At 41.0% G+C, this 19,650-nt stretch overlaps 1 protein-coding gene across 1 annotated transcript in view; it reads right to left on the reverse strand.

The window, feature by feature from the left end:
- The window catches only part of LOC113486761 (myosin heavy chain, skeletal muscle, adult), a 51,208-nt gene extending 41,276 nt beyond the window's left edge, over nucleotides 1-9,932 (reverse strand). Inside the window, exons 1-22 of the mRNA XM_026860986.1 lie at nucleotides 9,694-9,932; nucleotides 9,462-9,605; nucleotides 9,212-9,368; nucleotides 7,908-7,935; nucleotides 7,699-7,810; nucleotides 7,513-7,605; nucleotides 7,319-7,382; nucleotides 7,138-7,236; nucleotides 6,933-7,036; nucleotides 6,714-6,852; nucleotides 5,867-5,985; nucleotides 5,621-5,770; nucleotides 5,062-5,232; nucleotides 4,267-4,576; nucleotides 4,053-4,126; nucleotides 3,274-3,361; nucleotides 3,062-3,179; nucleotides 2,767-2,890; nucleotides 2,545-2,681; nucleotides 2,188-2,443; nucleotides 364-606; nucleotides 74-250 (exon numbers count right to left, since the gene is read on the reverse strand). Coding sequence (XP_026716787.1) covers nucleotides 74-250; nucleotides 364-606; nucleotides 2,188-2,443; nucleotides 2,545-2,681; nucleotides 2,767-2,890; nucleotides 3,062-3,179; nucleotides 3,274-3,361; nucleotides 4,053-4,126; nucleotides 4,267-4,576; nucleotides 5,062-5,232; nucleotides 5,621-5,770; nucleotides 5,867-5,985; nucleotides 6,714-6,852; nucleotides 6,933-7,036; nucleotides 7,138-7,236; nucleotides 7,319-7,382; nucleotides 7,513-7,605; nucleotides 7,699-7,810; nucleotides 7,908-7,935; nucleotides 9,212-9,368; nucleotides 9,462-9,605; nucleotides 9,694-9,900 — 3,114 coding nt within the window. The 5' untranslated portion in view covers nucleotides 9,901-9,932. The remainder of the gene's footprint in view (nucleotides 1-73; nucleotides 251-363; nucleotides 607-2,187; nucleotides 2,444-2,544; nucleotides 2,682-2,766; nucleotides 2,891-3,061; nucleotides 3,180-3,273; nucleotides 3,362-4,052; nucleotides 4,127-4,266; nucleotides 4,577-5,061; nucleotides 5,233-5,620; nucleotides 5,771-5,866; nucleotides 5,986-6,713; nucleotides 6,853-6,932; nucleotides 7,037-7,137; nucleotides 7,237-7,318; nucleotides 7,383-7,512; nucleotides 7,606-7,698; nucleotides 7,811-7,907; nucleotides 7,936-9,211; nucleotides 9,369-9,461; nucleotides 9,606-9,693) is intronic.
- Nucleotides 9,933-19,650: the final 9,718 nt, after the last annotated feature.

A 19,650-nucleotide genomic window follows, 5' to 3' on the forward strand; every position in this document is an offset into this window, starting at 1 on the left:
GACCGTCATTGCTCCACCAGTCAGGTTTAACTCTATTACCTGTCCTCTTTTTGCTGTACCCCTCTGTGCTTACGTCATCCACTTGCTGCTCCAGCTTGGTCTTAGCTTTGGTCAGCGTATTGACTTTGTCCTCTTCTGCCTGCAGGTCATCCAGTGTCTGCTGATGGGCCTCTTGGAGGGCTTTCTTCTCTTTTGTCAGCTTCACAATGGTCTCATCCAGGGCTGCCATCTCCTCTGTCAGGTTTTTCACCTTTAGAAGAACAGAGCAAGTGCAGATAAAAAATTGGGTTTTAAAACTTTATACTGTATATTTGGGACAAAACAGAAGTCTTTTCTGGAGTGAGAGTGACATCTGCCTCATACCTTGTTTTCTGTGGCATGTTTTTCCTTCTCAACCTTGGCCAATGTTAACTCAAGGTCATCAATATCTTTCTTCAGCTCTGAGCATTCATCTTCCAGTTTCCTCTTCTTGGCTGTCAGCTCAGCATTAATTTCCTCCTCGTCCTCAGCCCTTTCAGTCACCTCTTTAACTTTGGCTTCCAGCTGGATTTTGGTTTTGATGAGCTGGTCACATCTTTCCTCAGCATCAGCCAAGCTATCTGCTTCCTGGTGGGGAGACAGATTTTCTTGGTTTCTTTTCTGAACTTTTCTATGTAAGCATGTGTTAAACTGTGGCCAGAAGTTTGTTCTCAAGCATCTTTAATCTTGCTCTATATTTTATTCTGGAATGCATTATACAGCTCTCAGTTGGAAACAATTCCTAAACTTTCTTCCTCTCTCCTAAAAATTTCTCACATATATGCTAGGTGTGAAAATTTCTCATTTACCTAGTAGAGGGAGAGCTCAGAGTAATTGGTCTTCCTATATACAGTATTTAATGTCTTTCCTTTTGTAACTGAGTTGTTCTTAACCCATTATTATGTTGGGAGTAAAGGCTCTGGTATTCTCAACAATAATCTAATATAAAAAATACTACTCTCTCTCTAAATGTATTAGGACTGCTGCTTATGGAATTGGGGTGTTAGCCTTGTAAATCAGCTACTTGTGTGTCATCCTTCCATACTGTAACTGGAATGGCATATGCTGGTTTCAGCTGATCACCACATCATCTCACACTTTGGTAGGATTTTGGTATAATGAATTGTCTTTGTCCCAGATAAACTTGAAAGCTAAATATCTTATATGAAAGTCCAATGGGATATTTATTTTACTCCATATAGTAGGGAAAACAGGCAACACAAGGATCCCATTTGCTATGGAAATGTTCAAATAACTGGATAATTAAGTACAGTAGTAATTTAAGTAATTGAATGAGTAATTTAATGAGTAGATTAAGATGACTTTGTAAGGTGACTTTTAGAATATGAAATATTTTTGTGTCTATTTTTAAGCAATATTTTATTTTGTGAAGTGTTGTGTGTCTACAAGGTTCATAGCATTGGTAAAGGTTCATGATTAATATTTAAGATTAATCTGGTTATGAAGTTATCTTTACTAAAAGTATATCCCTTTCAGTCCAAATGCAACACGTGTTTGGTGTTTGAACTTGATTCATACCAGTTAAATCTAAAGCATTCAGAGCTCTTTCGTGTAATTAACAGTTGAGAGAAGAAACCCCACCACCAGAGTGTATGACTTTTCCTCAGAAACAGGAACTCTGTGTCTATATATTCTTAGACTAAGAAGAAATTTGAAATTGTATTTCCCAGTTGCTGAGTGAATGATTAACCACTATCTGTTAAGCAAAGGGTGGATGGCTTTTCCTGTACCTGAGTTCTCAAGTACCACTTTCTAATCTGGCTTGCATTCACTGTCCAAAATGAATTAATTGTTCTACATCTTGGTTAGATGAACATACCCCCTGCAGGACTCATCTGCTCAGAGGGAGTTGGGGGTTCAGGAAAAACTCTGCTCTGAGTATCTCATGTTGGCTACCAATATCTGTTTCATTCCTCTGAAGGCAAGAGTATTGACTCTCACTTGGAGCTCCCTGCTTCTTTGCACTGGCTGCCAGTGTGCTCACCATGCCACTGACAGACTTCTGTTTCTTCAAATTCACATACATATGATGGACAATTCACCAAATAACTGACTTTTGGTTTTCTATAGTCTGACCTTCTGCTTTGTAAAAGCCAGTCTAAACGTATAGACTCTACTCTAAATTATAAATTAATGGTGATTACTCACAGCCTGCACTTGGAGCTGCAGATCATTCTTCTCCTGCACCAGTTTCACCATTTTCTCCTCCAGCTCCTTCCTCTTTGCCTCAGACTTTGCAAGCTCTTCCTTGGTTTTCTCAAACTCCTCCTTCATGTTGGCCATCTCCTTCTCAGATTCAGCACTCTTCAACAAGGGCTTGATCTTGAAGAACAGCTTCATCCAGGGCCAGTGCTTCACGTTCATGAATGCACGGATGTTGTACTGGATGCAGAAGATGGACTCCCTGAAGCATAATTAAAATGTACGTTGAATATTTTCAGTATGATGGGTGCCAACATTTTCTCCCAAGTACAGTGACTTTAACTGAAGATGAGGAATGTCTACCTCCTCTGCACCATTCTCTGGTATTCGACTCTCATCAGGAAGCCCCTGCACCTGGCCTGGGTGCGAGTGATGAGCTGTGCCAGCTTCTCATCCCTCATCTCCTCCAGGAGTCCCAGCAGCCCAGCTTTGAAGAACACCTTGGGAAAGGGAATGTTGCAGCACATCACTGTCGCATAGAGCACAGCACTGACATGCAGTGAGTGAGTCAAGCAGGGCTTGTACCTTGGTGTGGCCAAATTTGTACTGGGTGTGGTCCACATCGATTGACCCAAGAAGCTTCTCAGAAGCCTTCTTGCTATCAATGAACTGTCCCTCTGGGATGGCACTGGCATTTAGCACCTTGTATCTGGGAAAAGAGAAAGAGGAAGATAAGGCTATTTTTGTCCCAGCCAACACACACTAGCCACTGAACCCCACCAGCTCACATACAGCTATTTTTGACAAAGGAGTCCAGCCTGAATGAACCAACATTGCTTATAATGATGCTGAGGAGTGCAGTGCAGTGCAGTGCTCTTACCTCTGTTTGAAGTCAGCATAGAGAACTCTGCTGGGGAAACCTTTCCTGCAAATTCGGATCCCTTCCAGCACTCCGTTACACCGCAGCTGGTGAAGTACCAGTTCATGCTCCATGGCACCTAGCAATTCAGAGCATAAATGCATACCACAGCTTCCAGTGCAGAGGGGAACGGTTGTATCAGAGCAACTCCTCTGCCTTCTTGAGCATCTTACCAGGTGTTTTTGTTTCATTTGGGATGATGCAACGGACAAAATGGGGGTGAGTGCTCCGTAGATTGGTCATCAGCTTGTTTAAGTTCTCCTAGATGGATCAGTCAGTAATGTGAATTTTCTATGTCCAATGTTAGATGCATCAAGGCCATAGTAATGATTTTACAACTTCTCAAAATTGTCTGGGTTTCCAAACACTTAGTTAAAGACATGGAAACTAAATATTTCTTATATTTGAAGATATTCAACACCATTTTTACAGACTGAAACACTACTATGTTGATATTGATCCAGTGGAAAATAATATACAATTTCACACCCTCACACAAAGTAATTAACTTTTAGATTTTCCATGTTCTGCCTTCTAAAGTCAATCTACTTAAGTTTAGAAAATTTGGGGTTTTTTCAAATAAGATAAATATCTATTTGGAGATTATTTATAAGGATAGTCTCAATTCCTCAAAATATCAACCTCACAGAAACGTAGAAATGCTAAAATTATAGTTCTAATCTGACCCAAAGACAAAAATATAGAGATCTGAATAATATCCTCTCAAAAAAAAAAAAAAAAAAAAAAAAAAAATCTTCATGATCTTTAAAGGCTGAATGCCTATTTTTGAACCCAACATATTAGCAATATTTAAATAGATCCTGGAAAACCTGATGTGGAATTGCCAAATAATTTTACCACCATTACACTAATGCAAAATACTCCTTTCAATTTAATATTCACTAGCTCCCTTTCTTCATATTACAAAGAAATAACAAATGCGGTACTGTACTCGGAAAAGAGCTGAGACAGTCTGGAAGGAAGAACCCTTCTTCTTGCCACCCTTTTTGCCACCACCACCAGCCTCTGTGAATGGAAGAAAAAAAAAAAAAAAATGGATGTTGTATATTGGAGACTACAGAACACAAAACAACTATAGATGTTTACTGCTTTATTTCTGGGTCAACATTGTCCCACACCGAAAATACAGTTTTCACAAAGCTGACCTGCATCTGCTCCACCATAGGAGGCAAAGAGTAAGGCCAGTGTCTTCACTGATGATTTCTGGTACAACCCAATGACAGTTTCATTCAGGGGGTCCTTGTTCTTCTCAAGCCAGCCAGAGATGTTGTAGTCCACTGTGCCAGCATAGTGCACCAGGGAGAAGTGGGCCTCAGCCTTGCCTTTGGCAGGCTTGGGCTTCTGGAAGTTGCTGGACTTGCCCAGATGTTGGTCGTAGAGCTTGTTCTTGAAAGAGGTGTCAGTTGCCTTGGGGAACATGCACTCCTCTTCCAGGATGGAGAAGATGCCCATGGGCTGGAAGACATTACAACAGACAAGAGGGAGAAACAGATGAGAAAGCAGACATCCCTTGATTGGAAAGTCACTGGAGACAGAAAAAGTTGTTCCCATGCATTTCAAAACAATAAGTCAGAGAAAATTAAATAAGGTTCAACTTTTTCCAGTGTTGCTTCTTCATTTGAGGATATGTGGATGCCTTTGCTGATGAAAAAAATCACAAATATGACATTGTGAAATACTATCCTCTCCATAAAACTTCTTTACTCATAGGTACTTACAGAACATGAAAGACTTTTATATAACTTCATTTTATACTATGGAAATGAATAGTCTCACCAACATTACTGATATCTGACTATGATCTCCAAAAACACTTCCACCTTGTTGCCACTTTCATGGGGTATGTATTTGAAAAAGTCAGGACATTCTTATATGCTTAACTATGTGTCCTGGCAAATATGTAAGATCCAACATATAATAATCTTAAACAGGAAGGATACCTTCTCAATGAGCTCAATGCAGGCAGCCAGGTCCATCCCAAAGTCAATGAATGTCCATTCAATTCCCTCCTTCTTGTACTCCTCCTGCTCCAGCACGAACATGTGGTGGTTGAAGAACTGTTGCAGTTTCTCATTGGTGAAGTTGATGCACAGCTGCTCAAAGCTGTTGAACTGCCAGACATAGAAACAAATACAACCTTTTCAATGTTCAGCAATAATAGTAAGGTTTTTTTCTTGTGTAATCCTAATTCATCATGGGTGATATTTTAAATACAAGGCTTCTTCCTATGTAGTTATGTCTCTAGGATAGGCTTTGCATTTAAAAAAGAGAAAAAGAGAGGTTTCAAATTCAGTATAATTAGGACGTTAAGGTGGTTTTTGGGGGGTTTTGTTTTGCTTGTTTGTTTGGTGGGGTTTTTTTCAGGATTAAAAAAGATTATTCGAAAAGCTATGCAAATAAGTGTAGGAATATACTAACTTCTATTAAAAATGTCTCTCAGAATTCCTTTTACTCTCAATTAATGTTCTATGAAAATGCTAGGAAAACTTTATTCCTTACATCAAAGATCTCAAAACCAGCAATGTCCAGGACACCAATGAAGTATTGTCTGGGTTGTTTGGTATCCAGCTGCTGGTTGATGCGAACCACCATCCACAGGAACATCTTCTCATAGACAGCTTTTGCCAGGGCACCCACTGAATTGTTCACCTAAAGCAAGGAGAAAGTTTGGATGTTACTATATGCAGCAGAGGAGAATAAACAGGAACCATCGAAGTATATTCCAGGTTACCACATTTTTCCTACCTGCTGCACGGTTTGACCCTTGGTCACATATTCATTTCCCACCTTGACTCGGGGGTAGCAGAGGGCCTTGAGCAGGTCTGCTGAGTTCAGACCCATCAGATAGGCAGCCTTGTCAGCAACTAAACACCAGAAAAGAGTGAGAGAGTAATAAATATTGGACAATTCCTAAAATGTGATTCTTGAGAGACTATCTCAAAAATAACAGCAGTGTTCACTGTTAGAGAGTTGCACAAAAATGAGTCAAAGCTACAAAGCTAATTTCTCTGTTGTCTTCAAGATTCAGAGTCTACAACACTTTCCAAGATTCAATTTCTACAAATGTTGTTTGAGAGAATTCATTCCTTTCAACCTTTTTTAGGCATGACTATGTGACTTCACACTTCCTGTCTAGTTGTATAGTAAGAGAATTGTTCATTCAGAGAGCTGGAGGCATGGACTGTACTCCCTGATATGACAGCGACTAATCAAATACACATCTCACATCAGAATTCCCCTCAATAGGTGAGGGTGAATAGAAACACAGTCTCGCATCCAGTTAGGGCTGAACCACTTCAGTACCCCACAGTACAGCAGAGATTGAAAGGTGTATTCCAACTAAAGTATGACTACTAATGTTACAGGAATTGATATCCATGCCTCCTGACTTCCTGCAAGTGTATACCAGATCTCTTATTTGTTAAGTAGTCACAGAATAAAATTACATGTATCATTAGATGAGATATATGACTCAGCTGTCACCTATCCATTGAACAATTAGTTTAAAATTTTACATATTTTAAAGCCTGAAATATGCCTAAGTCCTTTTGGTGACAATCTCTCTTGTAAAGATTGCTGAATATGCTGATACCTTCTGTGCCATCGGGCTCTGCCTGCTCTTCTCGTTGTTTCTGCTTGAACTTCAGGTTCCCGTAGTGCATGACAGCCCCTGTCAGCTTGTAGATGGCGGTCTTTTCATCAGCAGTGAAGCCCAGGATGTCAATGGCACTCTGGCAACAGAAACAGTAAAGTAAACATGTATGTACCAGGGCTCCTATCCACCAGATGACCTGTTTGGTAAGTCACTTACATCTGTAGCCATGAGCTCTTCCTTGTCATCAATGCTGGGAACACTGATCTCACCTTGACTCACGAAGTGGTAATCAAAAGGGTTTGTGGTGATGAGGAGCATGTCTGAAAACAATAAAAGGGGGAAAACAAGTTTATTTTAGCTTTTCAGGTGATACAATAAGCTACTTTTCAGTGATCTTCCTTCAAAACAGTGATCTTCTTACCAATTAGCTCTGGCTTCTTGTTGGACATGATCTGATAAAATATATGATAGCTTCTTTCTGCCTTAAGTTGGAAAGTGACTCGGGATTTCTCCAGTAGATCTGGAAAGGACAGTAGGACAGAGTAAGCACAAGAACTGGGAAGGGTTAGAAGGACTGTGGTCAGGCCAGGAGAGTGACTTACAGGTTTCAATGTCGGCAGAAGCCAGTTTGCCTGTGGCCCCAAAGTGGATTCTGATGAATTTGCCCTGTTAAGGGGAAAAAGAAGCATTTCAGCCTCGGTACATTTCATTGCCATCTCCTCATGTGAGAACACCACTAGCCCATCATCCCTGCTGTTACAAGGAGGGAGCATTTTTGTCCAAAGTAACAACTTACAAAGCGGGAGGAGTTGTCGTTCCTCACGGTCTTGGCATTTCCAAAGGCCTCCAGCAGTGGGTTAGCGCTGATGATTTGATCCTCAAGCGTTCCCTGCAGAATGATCATTATTGCTGGTTATCCTCTCCAAAAATCATCTCAGGAACAGAGGAAAGCTTTGGTTCAAGCCAGTATCTATTAATTTACCTGCATTTTGCCTGACTGCTCCTCCTTCTTCTTCTCCCCACTCGCTGCAATTGTTGCAAAGTACTGGATGACACGCTTTGTGTTCACAGTCTTCCCGGCACCGGATTCTCCGCTGTGAAACCAAAGAGAGAAGCAGAGAGCGTGTGGTCAGGCGGGAGGTCCCTCAGCACCGGGCAGCCCCACAGGGACCCGAGAAGGGATCTACATACGTGATCAGGATCGACTGGTTCTCACGATCTGTGGAGAGACAGAGAAAAGAAACCTTTTCCTAGTGCTCCTGAATAACAAAGAACTCAAAAACTAGGCAAAGAATAAAACTGAAGCTTCCAGAGAATGCAGGGACAGAAAACAGTGAAAAGCCCTGGGAACTCGGGTGGGTACTTCTGATGCTCCTAGAAGTACTTCAGGTATTATCAACTGGTTCAGTAAAGATATGAGTTCAGAGTAGGTTTTGTAGTATTATGCTTTTCAAGGTATTGTCTTCTCATCTTATTAGGTAAGTACATGTTACATAAATATAGAGATTGGGCTTTGACAGTATTTAAATTCTTTTGAAGCTAAAATTTTCCTGAGTAATCATACGGAAATTTGGAATCATCATGAATAACAGAAATGTGTGACCAACCTCTTTCAGTATTTGTCATCTGGTTTTTTGAACTCATATACTTACAGAAATTATATACTACTGTAATGATACATAGACAAGTTTAATTTTTCATTTTTCTATTCTGGATCTATTTCCCAGTTTCTTACAAAAGAACAGAAATATAAGATCTAGAATCCTGCACATCTTTGATTTCAGTGCACAGATAGGGAGAGGAAAAAAAGAAGTGGAAGGAAGAAGAGAAAGCAGAAAGTAAATTTTGAAGTAATTCAATTTAAATGTTAACAGCTTTGGTTTTTTTCTTGACATTGTTTTTCTGAGGTTTACTTAAGATGCAGTTGATTTACAGTGTCATAGATCAGTGTAGGAGTTACACAGGTCATTAAAGGCTATATGTACTTCAGACCAACCTGTGATCTTTTCTATCATGACTAGCATTTGTATAATAATCAAGTGAAGCTTATGTACCTGTTCAATGCAGAGATAGTCTGTTTTATTTATTAACACTGATGTTTGCAAATTTGAATTGCCTGTATATACATCACTTATAGGGTTTGGGTCATATCATTGTACTCTGGCTAAGACTAGTTTAGTGGTTAAGATACATAAATCTATGCATATATCTAAGATCCCATTACAGTCAGTAAAGCCTACACCAGAAAACAGGTGTCTTATTTATAGTGAATTCACTCCTTCTAGATTATTTTCATCAGGTTCAGGTCTTTATTAATTCTAGTGGGAACACAGACACTCAGCTCATACCGACCATTACAGTTAAGTGCATTAATCTTCCATTAATTTCACGCACACGCTATTTTAAGTGTTGCACCATATTTCCAGAGAATGCCCTAAATTTCCCTCTACAGATGGTTCATTGCAAAAGCAATTCAAAGGAAATCAAGCACTCACCAGTCAGCATGAACTGATAGGCATTGTCAGAGATGGAGAAGATGTGTGGAGGGGCCTCCTGGCGCTTCTTGCCTCGGTAGGCCAACACCACCTCCGGGTTGTACACCGGCAGCCACTTGTAGGGGTTGACAGTGACGCAGAAGAGACCCGAGTAGGTCTGTGAGGAAGGGAGACAGCACGTTGGCTTCCACCTACCCTGGCAGAGCAGTTCCTCCTCACTGCCCAGGGGAAGACTGCTGCTGGTACTTACGTAGATCATCCAGGCTGCGTAACGCTCTTTGAGGTTGTACAGCACAGCGGGTTCGTGGAGGTGGGTCATCATGGCCATGTCCTCGATTTTATCGTACTTGGGAGGGTTCATGGAGAAGATCTGATCATCCTTCACGGTCAGGGTCTGACAAGGAAACAAAAGATCCATGTATGTCAGCTAAGAGCTCACAGTGACAATCAAATAGTGTCCTTCAGCCCTGTCTTTCACTCACCTCTCCACCTTCAGTCTTGACAGTGACCTTCCCTGACTCCCTGCTCTGGATTGTCCCTTTCACAAAGGATTCCTTAGGATGCACCACAAAGACCGATGACTTGGCATCAAAAGGCTTGTTCTGGGCCTCAATTCTCTCCTTTTCTGACTTTCGGAGGTAAGGAGCCGCTTCCCCAAAAACAGCCATCTCAGAGTCTGAAGAGGCCATGTCTGCACTTTACTGAAGGTACGTCAGCAGAGGTGTCTGGTGGGGAAAAAAAGACTGTTGATCACTGAGAAGAATATAATCTGTATCAGTGAGAAAACTCCTTGCTCTTTAGCTAATAAATAGCTAGCTATTCTCCCAGAATATCTCTTGGAAGTAACCACTGAAATACACTGTGGTTTGAACTTAAAGTTACCCTAGTCCCACTCAAGAGAGAAACTTAGTCTTCTAAAACATGTAGGCCTTGTAAAAGTAAATAGAATATCTTCTGAATATTGACTACAGTAACTGACCTTGATGAATTCTGACCAGATTTGAGGTCTTCACATAAAAGAATCTACAGAAAAGCACTCTCTGTTCTGTTCATTAATAATGAGTGGTGACTCTTCAAGTAAGTACTTTCTTGTTAAAAGTATTACCTTGTGTTCTAAAAATGACAAATTACTTGACTTTTTAGATCTTCCCTATTTTCAACAGTCTAGCCTAAGCAAAAATTGGTAGAAATGTATGACAATATAAAAAACCCACTCATGCAGCTGTTTAAAAGTTCTGTGCTAGACTGTAGTCTAGGAGTGCATTATTCAAGGTGTTACCCTTGGAGAAAGGCTTGAATCCTGGAAATCAGCCAACCCTATAAAATAGGAATGGCAGTTGTTTTTTATTGCTGCATGGAATTCCAGAGACAAATTATAAATTGAAGATTCAGACATGCATTGAAATTATATTGGAAATTTTTTTTTCACACAGTCACTCCCTCATGGAAATGGTTGCCAGGGGCAGGAGAAATGAAATGGGATATTCCAAGGACATTGTCTTCTTTCTTCAAGCTAACAAAATGCATGCACTTACCTTGAAGCCTTCTGTGGAGACAGGCCAGACTTGTTCCTGGGAGATTTTATAGCGTCTCGTCTGCGGATGCTGCAGATGCTCCCCCTTTCTTCGGTCAAAACATTTCTGGCAAACCTTCTTTGGCAAAGCATTGTCTGGCAAACTAAGGGCATAATTGTCATTCGATTTGAATGATATAATTAGAACATTTTTATATCGTACTGACTATGTGAATACATCTATAAATAATTTGTCAAGAGTGTTAAGGAGAGAATCTAGACTACTCAAGGCACTTAGAGAACTTGGATGCAGGGACTTCTGATTCCTATTGCTGACTTTCTCAGTGATTTGCTGTTTGACTCATGGTAGTTTCCCCAGTACCTTTATACCACAAATTTTCAGTCATGCAATGGGGATAACATCTATGATGCTTTAGAAACGTGTGCATTGATAGGAACAGGAAAAGTATGTTAAAAACCAACAAATAATTGTTGTTGGGAGACACGTTTAGGTTGTATTTTCTAAGAAGCAGAAAGTCAAAATGTATTACAGCTGAGGTTTCTGTATAGCAAAGTCTCAATAGTGAGTTTGAAGTACAGTGGGTTGGAAGCCTGAACCCAAGTAATGGGAGACTACATTGAAATGGAACTCTTGAATTAATCCCTAAGATGCCTTTTGAGGTATCAAATTAAAATATACACTTGTACATGCATAGACAATACATGGTTTTGTGTATATTTCATTTTAAAAGTGATTCCCCAAGAAACTCTGCTGTTTCACTGTTCACTCTCTTACACTTTTTACTTGCATTTGATGTATGCTTGCCCCTGTTATTTTCTGCATACATAACCAGTTCCCCCTGTCAAATCTGAAGTTCCAGAGGTTCCCATAGCCCCTCCCTACCTGCAACTCCCCAAAATAAGATGCCTTACCCTGCCATGCTGGTACACACAGTCATGCATATCACCTTAACATACAGTTCCAGATACTATGCATTCTGATAAATCTTCAGTCTAGCACTGCTGTTCCATAAAAATATGTATACTTAGACATTCTCAATTGCAGAAAAATCTAACCCAGTACTGCCTGTACCAAAGCATTAGAGATAGAAGGAAGTATTGTGTAATGCTGATGGTATGGGAAAAGGAGATTGACTGGTAGTCCAAGAGACTAACTGATCCAGTTTAGGACATGTATAATCACTTAAACATCTTCAGATCCTCCAGATCTAAACACATTCTTTCCCTAGCCATTGACATTTCAATCACTAAAATATTTCAGTGAATAACACAGGAAAGAGGTCAGAAAAACAGTGTCTGGGGTCAGTGTAATATAGAGCATTAGATGATGTCCTGTGCTGTAGTAGCCCCCTCCAAGAGTGCTCTGGCACTGCAGCGCCCACATTTTTGGCCCCGGACTGGAATCAAAACCCAGACCTCATCCCTGAGCTCACTACACAAGTTACATGGACAGCTGAGTATCTCAAAAGGCTCATCTTTTTGCGCATTAGGAAGAAAAGCTGCCCATTACCAGAGGACTTTTGAGGTAATCTTGAATTCTTGTCTACTGCAGTATAGTAATGTGGAGAGCATTTAATATCTGATTTGATCACACAACCTTCAAAAAATAATTCTCTCATATAGGAATATAAGCCTGCCAAATTTCCATGTATGTTCAGTTGCCATTGACAGATCCTTGGAGAAAGGTGAAGCACTGGGTTATTGGGAACATATACTGACAGTGGCCTTGTCTTCCTTTTTGGTTGAACAGTAGACTCATACCAAACAGATTGCCCTCAAGACAGGTGGAAATTGTGAAGCTGAATTCCTTCCACCTCTTGCCATGTCCAGTATTGAAGTCCTGTGTTAATATATTTCCATGCTCATACTCTTCAGGGAATTCAGATCATGGTAATTATCAGAAAAGAACTGATAAAAGACAACAGTCTTTCATCATAGAAGCCAATCATGTTGGTCAAGCACAATTACTTTCCCTGCTAAATACATGTTGACTGCTCTCAGTTATCTTCTTGTCCTTCACATCCATAACAATAAATACCAAGAGGACATATTCTGTGATCTTTCAAATAACTAAAGTGAAACTGAGCAGCTTACAGTTTCACTGATCCTTCTTCCTCTCTTTTTTTAAAGATGGGCATAACATTAGCCTTTTTCCAGTCATATGGGACCTTCCCTGTGTGTCATCATTTTTTACTAATTGTAAACATAGGCCTTGCAATTACAACCACATCCTTTGATGACTCACACACAGCCCCATCATATGAATACATCTAGATTCTCTTAGTAATTTCAGCTTCAGTAAGTAATAGGTTAGGACTTCCCCACTGTTGGTTATCTGTTTCCTTCTCAAACTCCATTGGAAGATGCAGATGCTTGGGCACAGAGTGCTTATGAATACTGATGCAGAAAAGGATCTGCATACTGAAGTGCTTTCTGTATCATCTCCCTCTAGGTGGTCTCATACATTCAGTGATAGACACATATTTTCTCTTAATTCTCTTCTGCATCATACATGCAGAACTGTTATACTTAATATCCCTAAGTGCCCAAGAGGGGTTCTGCATTCCTATTTTGTTACCACTCTTTGCCTAAACCTCTTATATACTTTTGTGGTTTAGTTCATGTTTTCTGCTTAGCTAAGATGAAATTCCCAGTCTTCCTGCAGAACAAGGTAGTTTGTTCATGAGGTCTTAATTTTCCTTTAAACTGTAACCATCTTTCCTGGACAGTCTTCTCTTTCACAGCTGCTGCCAAATGTGTTCTAAACTAGCAGTTTTCTGAATACAATGAATTCTGGTCTTACAAAGTCTAGAGTGTTGATTCTGTTGCTTACCTCCCCAGCTTTCCACTAGATCCTTCATTCAGTCATCACGTGGTTGCTGCAGCCTGAGCTGCCATCTTGGATCATATTTATCACTAATTCATCCCTGCTTCCAGTATGTGGGCATTGTCTGTCCTGTATTTACATTAGGATATTGTCATTAGCAGAGTCTAAGAACTTCTGACATTGCTTGCACGGTGCTGTTGCCCTCCCAGCAGATGACAACATGGCTGAAATCTTCCCTAAGGCAGAGCAGACTTCTGCCTTTCTACTAGTTGTAGAAATCCTTCTTCACCACCTTGTCTTGGTCAGGTGGTCTATAATGGACCCCATCACAACATCCCTCATTTTCCTCCTGTGTCTGATGGGATTCCTACTGTTACACACTGGAGCTTTGCACAATCAAGGAGCATGTTAACATAAAGCATAAATCCTCCTTATCTTCCCTGTCTATTCTTCCTAAACAGTCTGTATCCTTCCATGACCACTTTCCAGTAGTGCACACTATTGCACCATATCTCCATGACTCTGACTATATTCCCCTTCTCCCTTACAAAATTCCTACATTTGCAGCATTTCCTCTCTTACTTCTAGGCTTAAGTCATCTTCCATGATGAAGCTGATTTCACACCCTTGTTATCAGGTTAGTAGACTCATTGCAAAGACCTCTCTCCTTAGTCCTCAAATACAGATGCTCAAAAATCTAGAGGAACTCAAAAATGAAGTTGCTAAGCTTCCAAACATGGTGTGGAAGGTCCTACTTAAAAATCCATTTGGATATCACAGGACTGTCAGGTGAAAAATATAATCCCACAATATTATGGGGAAATCAAAGCAACTACAGTGCAATAAGGCTGATGGCTATACTTGATAAATCAGTAGAAATTATAATACAGAATGAAATTAATGGACATAGAAAGTTACAGTCTTTTGTGTGTATTTGTAAAGGGAAGTCTTACTTCACAAACCTGCTTGCTTCTTCAAAGGCCAGATAAAGCATGTAGATTTAACTACCAAGACTGTATCTGTAATGCTAAATCTATCTGTTCCTGCCTGCAATCTGTGGTATCAGGCCAAATAGCGCAGGATGCCTTGCAGCCAGTCCTCAGTGCTTGTGACGACGAGAATTGTCTGGCTGCATCAGCACTGCATAACCCTTGGTCTGGGTCTCTGCTGTTTAGCAAAGGCCTACTTTCCCTTTCACACTAACTAAATACAGTATAAAACCATAGCTTCTCCCCTAAAGTTTTTAATAGATTACATTAAACTGTGCTAGGGAGGGAAAACTGTAAACTGCAACATTGGTATCTCTGTGCATGTTGTTCACAAAAATGGAGCTGTCAGAGCAGTTTTCAAATGGAAGACCCCTTACCCTTTGGATTAGATTTGGAGGGAATAGAAATGGAGAATGAAACTGAGAAAATAGAAAAATACTGGGAGGACAACATGGGAAGTTCAGAGAAACTTTCAGGAGAAAACAAGACCTAAACTTTTATGTTTTCCTCCAGATATTTTCTGGAAGATAAAGATTATATTAATTCATATTTCCAAACTAACTTGAAGAATTTTATTCCATGGATTTAAAAATCCTGGTCATATAGACACTCAGTTATCTTGTAAAAATCTCTGGGACGCACCATCTGTTTTGGATTTGGTTTAGTTCATGGAAATTATCAATTCCACCCAAATGATACCTTTCTGTGACATGGTCTATTGGGCATTCCAGATTTTTGCAAAGGAGTAGTCTGTAATTTGAATAATCAAATTCAGACTCCGTACAGATTTAGCTCCAGAGTTCTCATTGAGTTAGGCCACAGAAAACTGGCCAATTTCCTCTGTCCAAGCATGGGACAGCCAAGATGACATCTGTCCTTTGGAAGAGGGATCTGCAGAATGACACAGCAATGTCCTGATGCAAAACAAAGAGGGAAATGTATCTTGCCAGCCATTGACTTTCTGTCACTTCTCTTTTCATCCCTACAGGGCCTGGAGCCCACTGGAAATAGAAGCAAACCACAGCACAGAAGAGGTAGAATGAGATAAATCCCTGGATAGAGATGGTCCTGCACAGACATACAGTGTGGGCAAAGTTCTGGAGTGATGACATCCAGCCATGATGAAAACAGATCCCATCCCACTTTCTGTAAGTCCATGCAATGTGATTTCCCTTCCCTTGTGTTCAGTAAGCATGAGCAGGAGAGAAAGAGGGGCACTCATAAACACAGGTGAATATGAAAGTGGAACACTGTCAAAGGCTCTTGAGTTTGTGGCCCAATGTAAACCTCATGCTCCACTCTGCTTCTTAGAGTAGCAGCAGCAGCCTTGTAACCTGTCCATTTAGAAAGAAATTCCAAGACCAGTATCTCCATGTAATTGTCATGAAAACACTTTCAGGCCTCTTACTTAGGTCCCCCACTCCTTCCACCCTGAACTAAGTGAACCAGAACCTCCTGGTGAGTTGCAATAACAGGAAAAGAATCATGACTGCCAGCCTCTGACCTCCCTTTCAGGCCCATTGGTATTCTTTTCTGACAGGAGAGAAACAACTAAAGTAAACTCCTTTGGATGATGTGGGAATCAACCTGCAAAGTTCAAGAAGGAATCTTCTTGGGAGTCAGTATATATGATGTAAACTTTAACCTTGGCAGCAGTGAATTCCAGTACAGAAAGGTAGCTGAGTTGGTGAGCTCTCATCTAAGTCTTTGAAGGAGAACACCATCAAGTTCACCATCAGAGAATTCATGCTTTTACAGTAGCATTGGGTACCTTTTTACTCTTATTATACATGCAGTTTTCCTAGAGCAGCTGCACCATGGATTTCACAGAGATTGAAGGTGGTGTGTTCAAGTCAGGTGTGCATCCAGTCGGTGAATATTTAAACAGAATGTTCTGATCCATGGTATCTCCCCAAGCAAATGGAGGGTGCGTTCGAAAAGGTAAGCAGTTTCATCCTTTGCACTGAGCTTGCCCACTCTTTAATGTAACTTTTCCTGAAGATTGGCACCAAAGGTATTAAACTTTCACCCCCTTCATATGTGGAGAGAATTTGTTCACATAAGCAATCAGCACATAAGCAATTAGCAGGAGATTTCAGGATGGCACTGCTCTCACCCTGTCCCTTCAATGTCATGTCATCAGCAGCTACCCTAGCAGAAGCCTTGTCAAGTTTTCCCCTTGTCCTGTATGAACTTGATGCAGAAGAAACAGGAGAGCCCAAGACTGCCTAGGGCAGCAGCCTGCAGCTGTGACCAGGTAAGATCACCTGGACTGTTTCTGGTGCACAGCATGAAATTCATCTGTGAGCCTCCTATGTGAGGCCCATAATGTCCATTTTAAAAGAGATCTCCTCATTGTCTGCCCCCCATTAGACAGCCCTAGGAGGCTGGAGAGAGCTGAGAGCTGCTCAGCTTCCGCTCAGGAAACCTGCTCTTGTGGATCAATGTTTTGCCTATGATTCTCCACATGAGAAGCCACAACTATTGCAAGAGAACCACAACTGCCAACAACCACAAGTCCTGTTTGGAAGTGCAGGTGGCTGCCTTCTGCACCATGGGAGACTGTCCAGGTATGGCTCTGGCTTGGCTGAGTACTGCTTTATGAAGGTAAAGACATGCAAGGTCTGTATAGCTACAGTGCAATGAGCTGACACCTTCTGCAGTGCTACACCCAGCCTGTCCCAGTCCCACACAGCTGGATGAGTGTTTTTCTCAGCTAAGTATCTGCACTTCCAAGGGATAGGAGTCCACCAGCTCCCTCAGAATCTTCCACTGTATCTCATCATTAAGATCGGATCCAGGAAGGAAAGTTGAAGAGATCCACAGAATCAAACTGCCAGTATCTCACTCCAGTATCAAACTCCAGTATCTCACAGATTATCACCCAGATGTTCCTACATCCCTTAGGCTGTCATTGACCTCAGTATCTTGCAGCCCCTGTGCTACCTTGCCAACAAAATTTCAAGGAGAACTGTTCCAGGAAATTGATTGTGTTATTAGGAACTTTACACCATGAAGGAGTAGGGCAAGTGGGCAGCTGACAATACATTCTCACTCCATTAACATGTGGCGATTGAGCACCTGTCAAGTAATTTTTGTAAGAATTGCAGTGTCCTGCGCATTTGAGCTATGAGGAAACCCAAGGATTCTGAAATCCACATATGGACTGATAATTTGGTTTTGCCAGAAAAGATTTTGAATGCCCCAGTACCAACTAAAGAGTAGATTGTCTGCCTCACAGGATATATAGCATTCTGGAATTTGGGATTAGCTTTTTGGCACCATTCTCCTGCTGTTTCTGAGATGGACTGCAAAGTGGAAAGGTGAGACCCAGCACAAGGAGCAGTGAGTTCAGAGTAAAGCACAGAAGCCCTAGTTACTTCGTCTCTAAAACATAGCTAGACCCACCATTAGCTACCTTCTGCTGAGCAGCCCCATGGACAGAGCATTTGTCTATGAAGAGAGAGGTCTGTGCTCTTCACTCTCCTCAGCATAGGAGGAACGCGCATACCCAGCATCCTTGCCTTGACTCCTAGATCTTGGTCCTTTATTAATAGGTAAGGAAGTGTTCTGGGTGGATTCCCTGTCCACAGCCATGCCTTGAAGTTTGGCTACTGTGCGAGCAGGCACACTCACTCACTCTTGAGTTAATTCCCCTCTCTGTGTCACCAGTTGTCTACAAACACATGCAGTACACATTATTAACAGAGATAGTAGGTTGAGAAGGTGCTTTGCTGGGATAACATTTGTGAGAGTATGCTTTTTTTTCCTTAGGCTGCTCTGTTATGTTTGGATTAGGCCATTTATAGTTCTCTAGTAGTTTATGAGACCTTTGGTCAGCTTTAACAGCTTTTTCTGCTAAACTGTACCTCCCGCAGTATATTGAAGATTCCCTTCATCGTCCTGAGAATTTTAGCTGAGAAGTTAAATATTCAAAACCCATGACTTTTTCCATATTGTCTACATTGTAGCTTGTGGTGAGATGGGGATATTCCCCTAAAGTAAATGGCATCATTTCTACTCTGGAATCAGAGTATTAACATATAGCACTTTCCAGGTGAAATAAACCACCATCACCTCAAAACATGAGAGATACAAAAATCATGTGGAAGCTACACTTATGACTCTTTTAGAAAGAACAGTCATACAGGAGGAAGTCTGAAGTTCCCTGACTTGTTCATGATTTAAAAAAAAAAACAACTCGGAGAGCTCCTTGCAGGATTTTCAGCTTGCAAGTGCTGTTGTTGACCATGCTGTATTATGGTAGGGCCTGCTTAGACAGATCAGTTTGCTCTTTAGCCTGTGGTGCACAGTCTGACAGAGAATGCTCAGCTTCTGCTGTAGCAGCATTTCTGCTGCCCTCTGTAAAATGAGAGCACACAGGAACGTTAGCACAGGACAAACAAATGTCAGAACACTGCTCTGTAGCAAAACTGCTCATCCTACACTTCTGCTAGGATGTGGCTGGATACTGAACCCTGGAGATGGTAAGAGTACATTTTCCATATTAAAAGGTTATTTATCAGTTCAGTGTAGATCTCCTAAGGTTCATGTTTTCAATGTTATTTGCAAAATGTGCTCTGTCCATATTTTTGATATGCCATCTTGTTAGGAAATGTGCCATTAAACTAACATTTCTAATAAATGTGGCTGAATGAATGGGCTGGGAGAATTGCTGGAAGCAATAAATTATTTCCCAGGAAGAACTACGGAGGATTATAACTAATGAGACTTAAAGCCTGAAGGTTGAAAAGCAGTGTGGGCCATCCTTTACCATGACAAATATAAGCAAAAATTTCTGGGTTTACATGTGAGCACTTGTGAAGACAAGCTGATGCCATAGGCTGGCCATGAAAGGGCTATAATGGCCTTGCTATATGCCCTGTCCCTTCTGCTCTATTCAGAAGCTAATTTCCGCAGATCTTAATGCAGTTGTGATTTACCTTTGCTACATGTCAAGGAAAGTGTATGCATCTGTCCTAGGGAAACTTTGATGACAAATATGTTGCTAAGCACCTTCCCACAGAGTGTTATTCTTGGAAGTCCTCAGAACGAGTTAACTGAACATGAGAGGCAAATAAAACACACA

This window comes from Athene cunicularia, assembly GCF_003259725.1.
Source record: "Athene cunicularia isolate RWA chromosome 18 unlocalized genomic scaffold, athCun1 chr18_part1, whole genome shotgun sequence".
Lineage (NCBI taxonomy): Eukaryota > Metazoa > Chordata > Aves > Strigiformes > Strigidae > Athene > Athene cunicularia.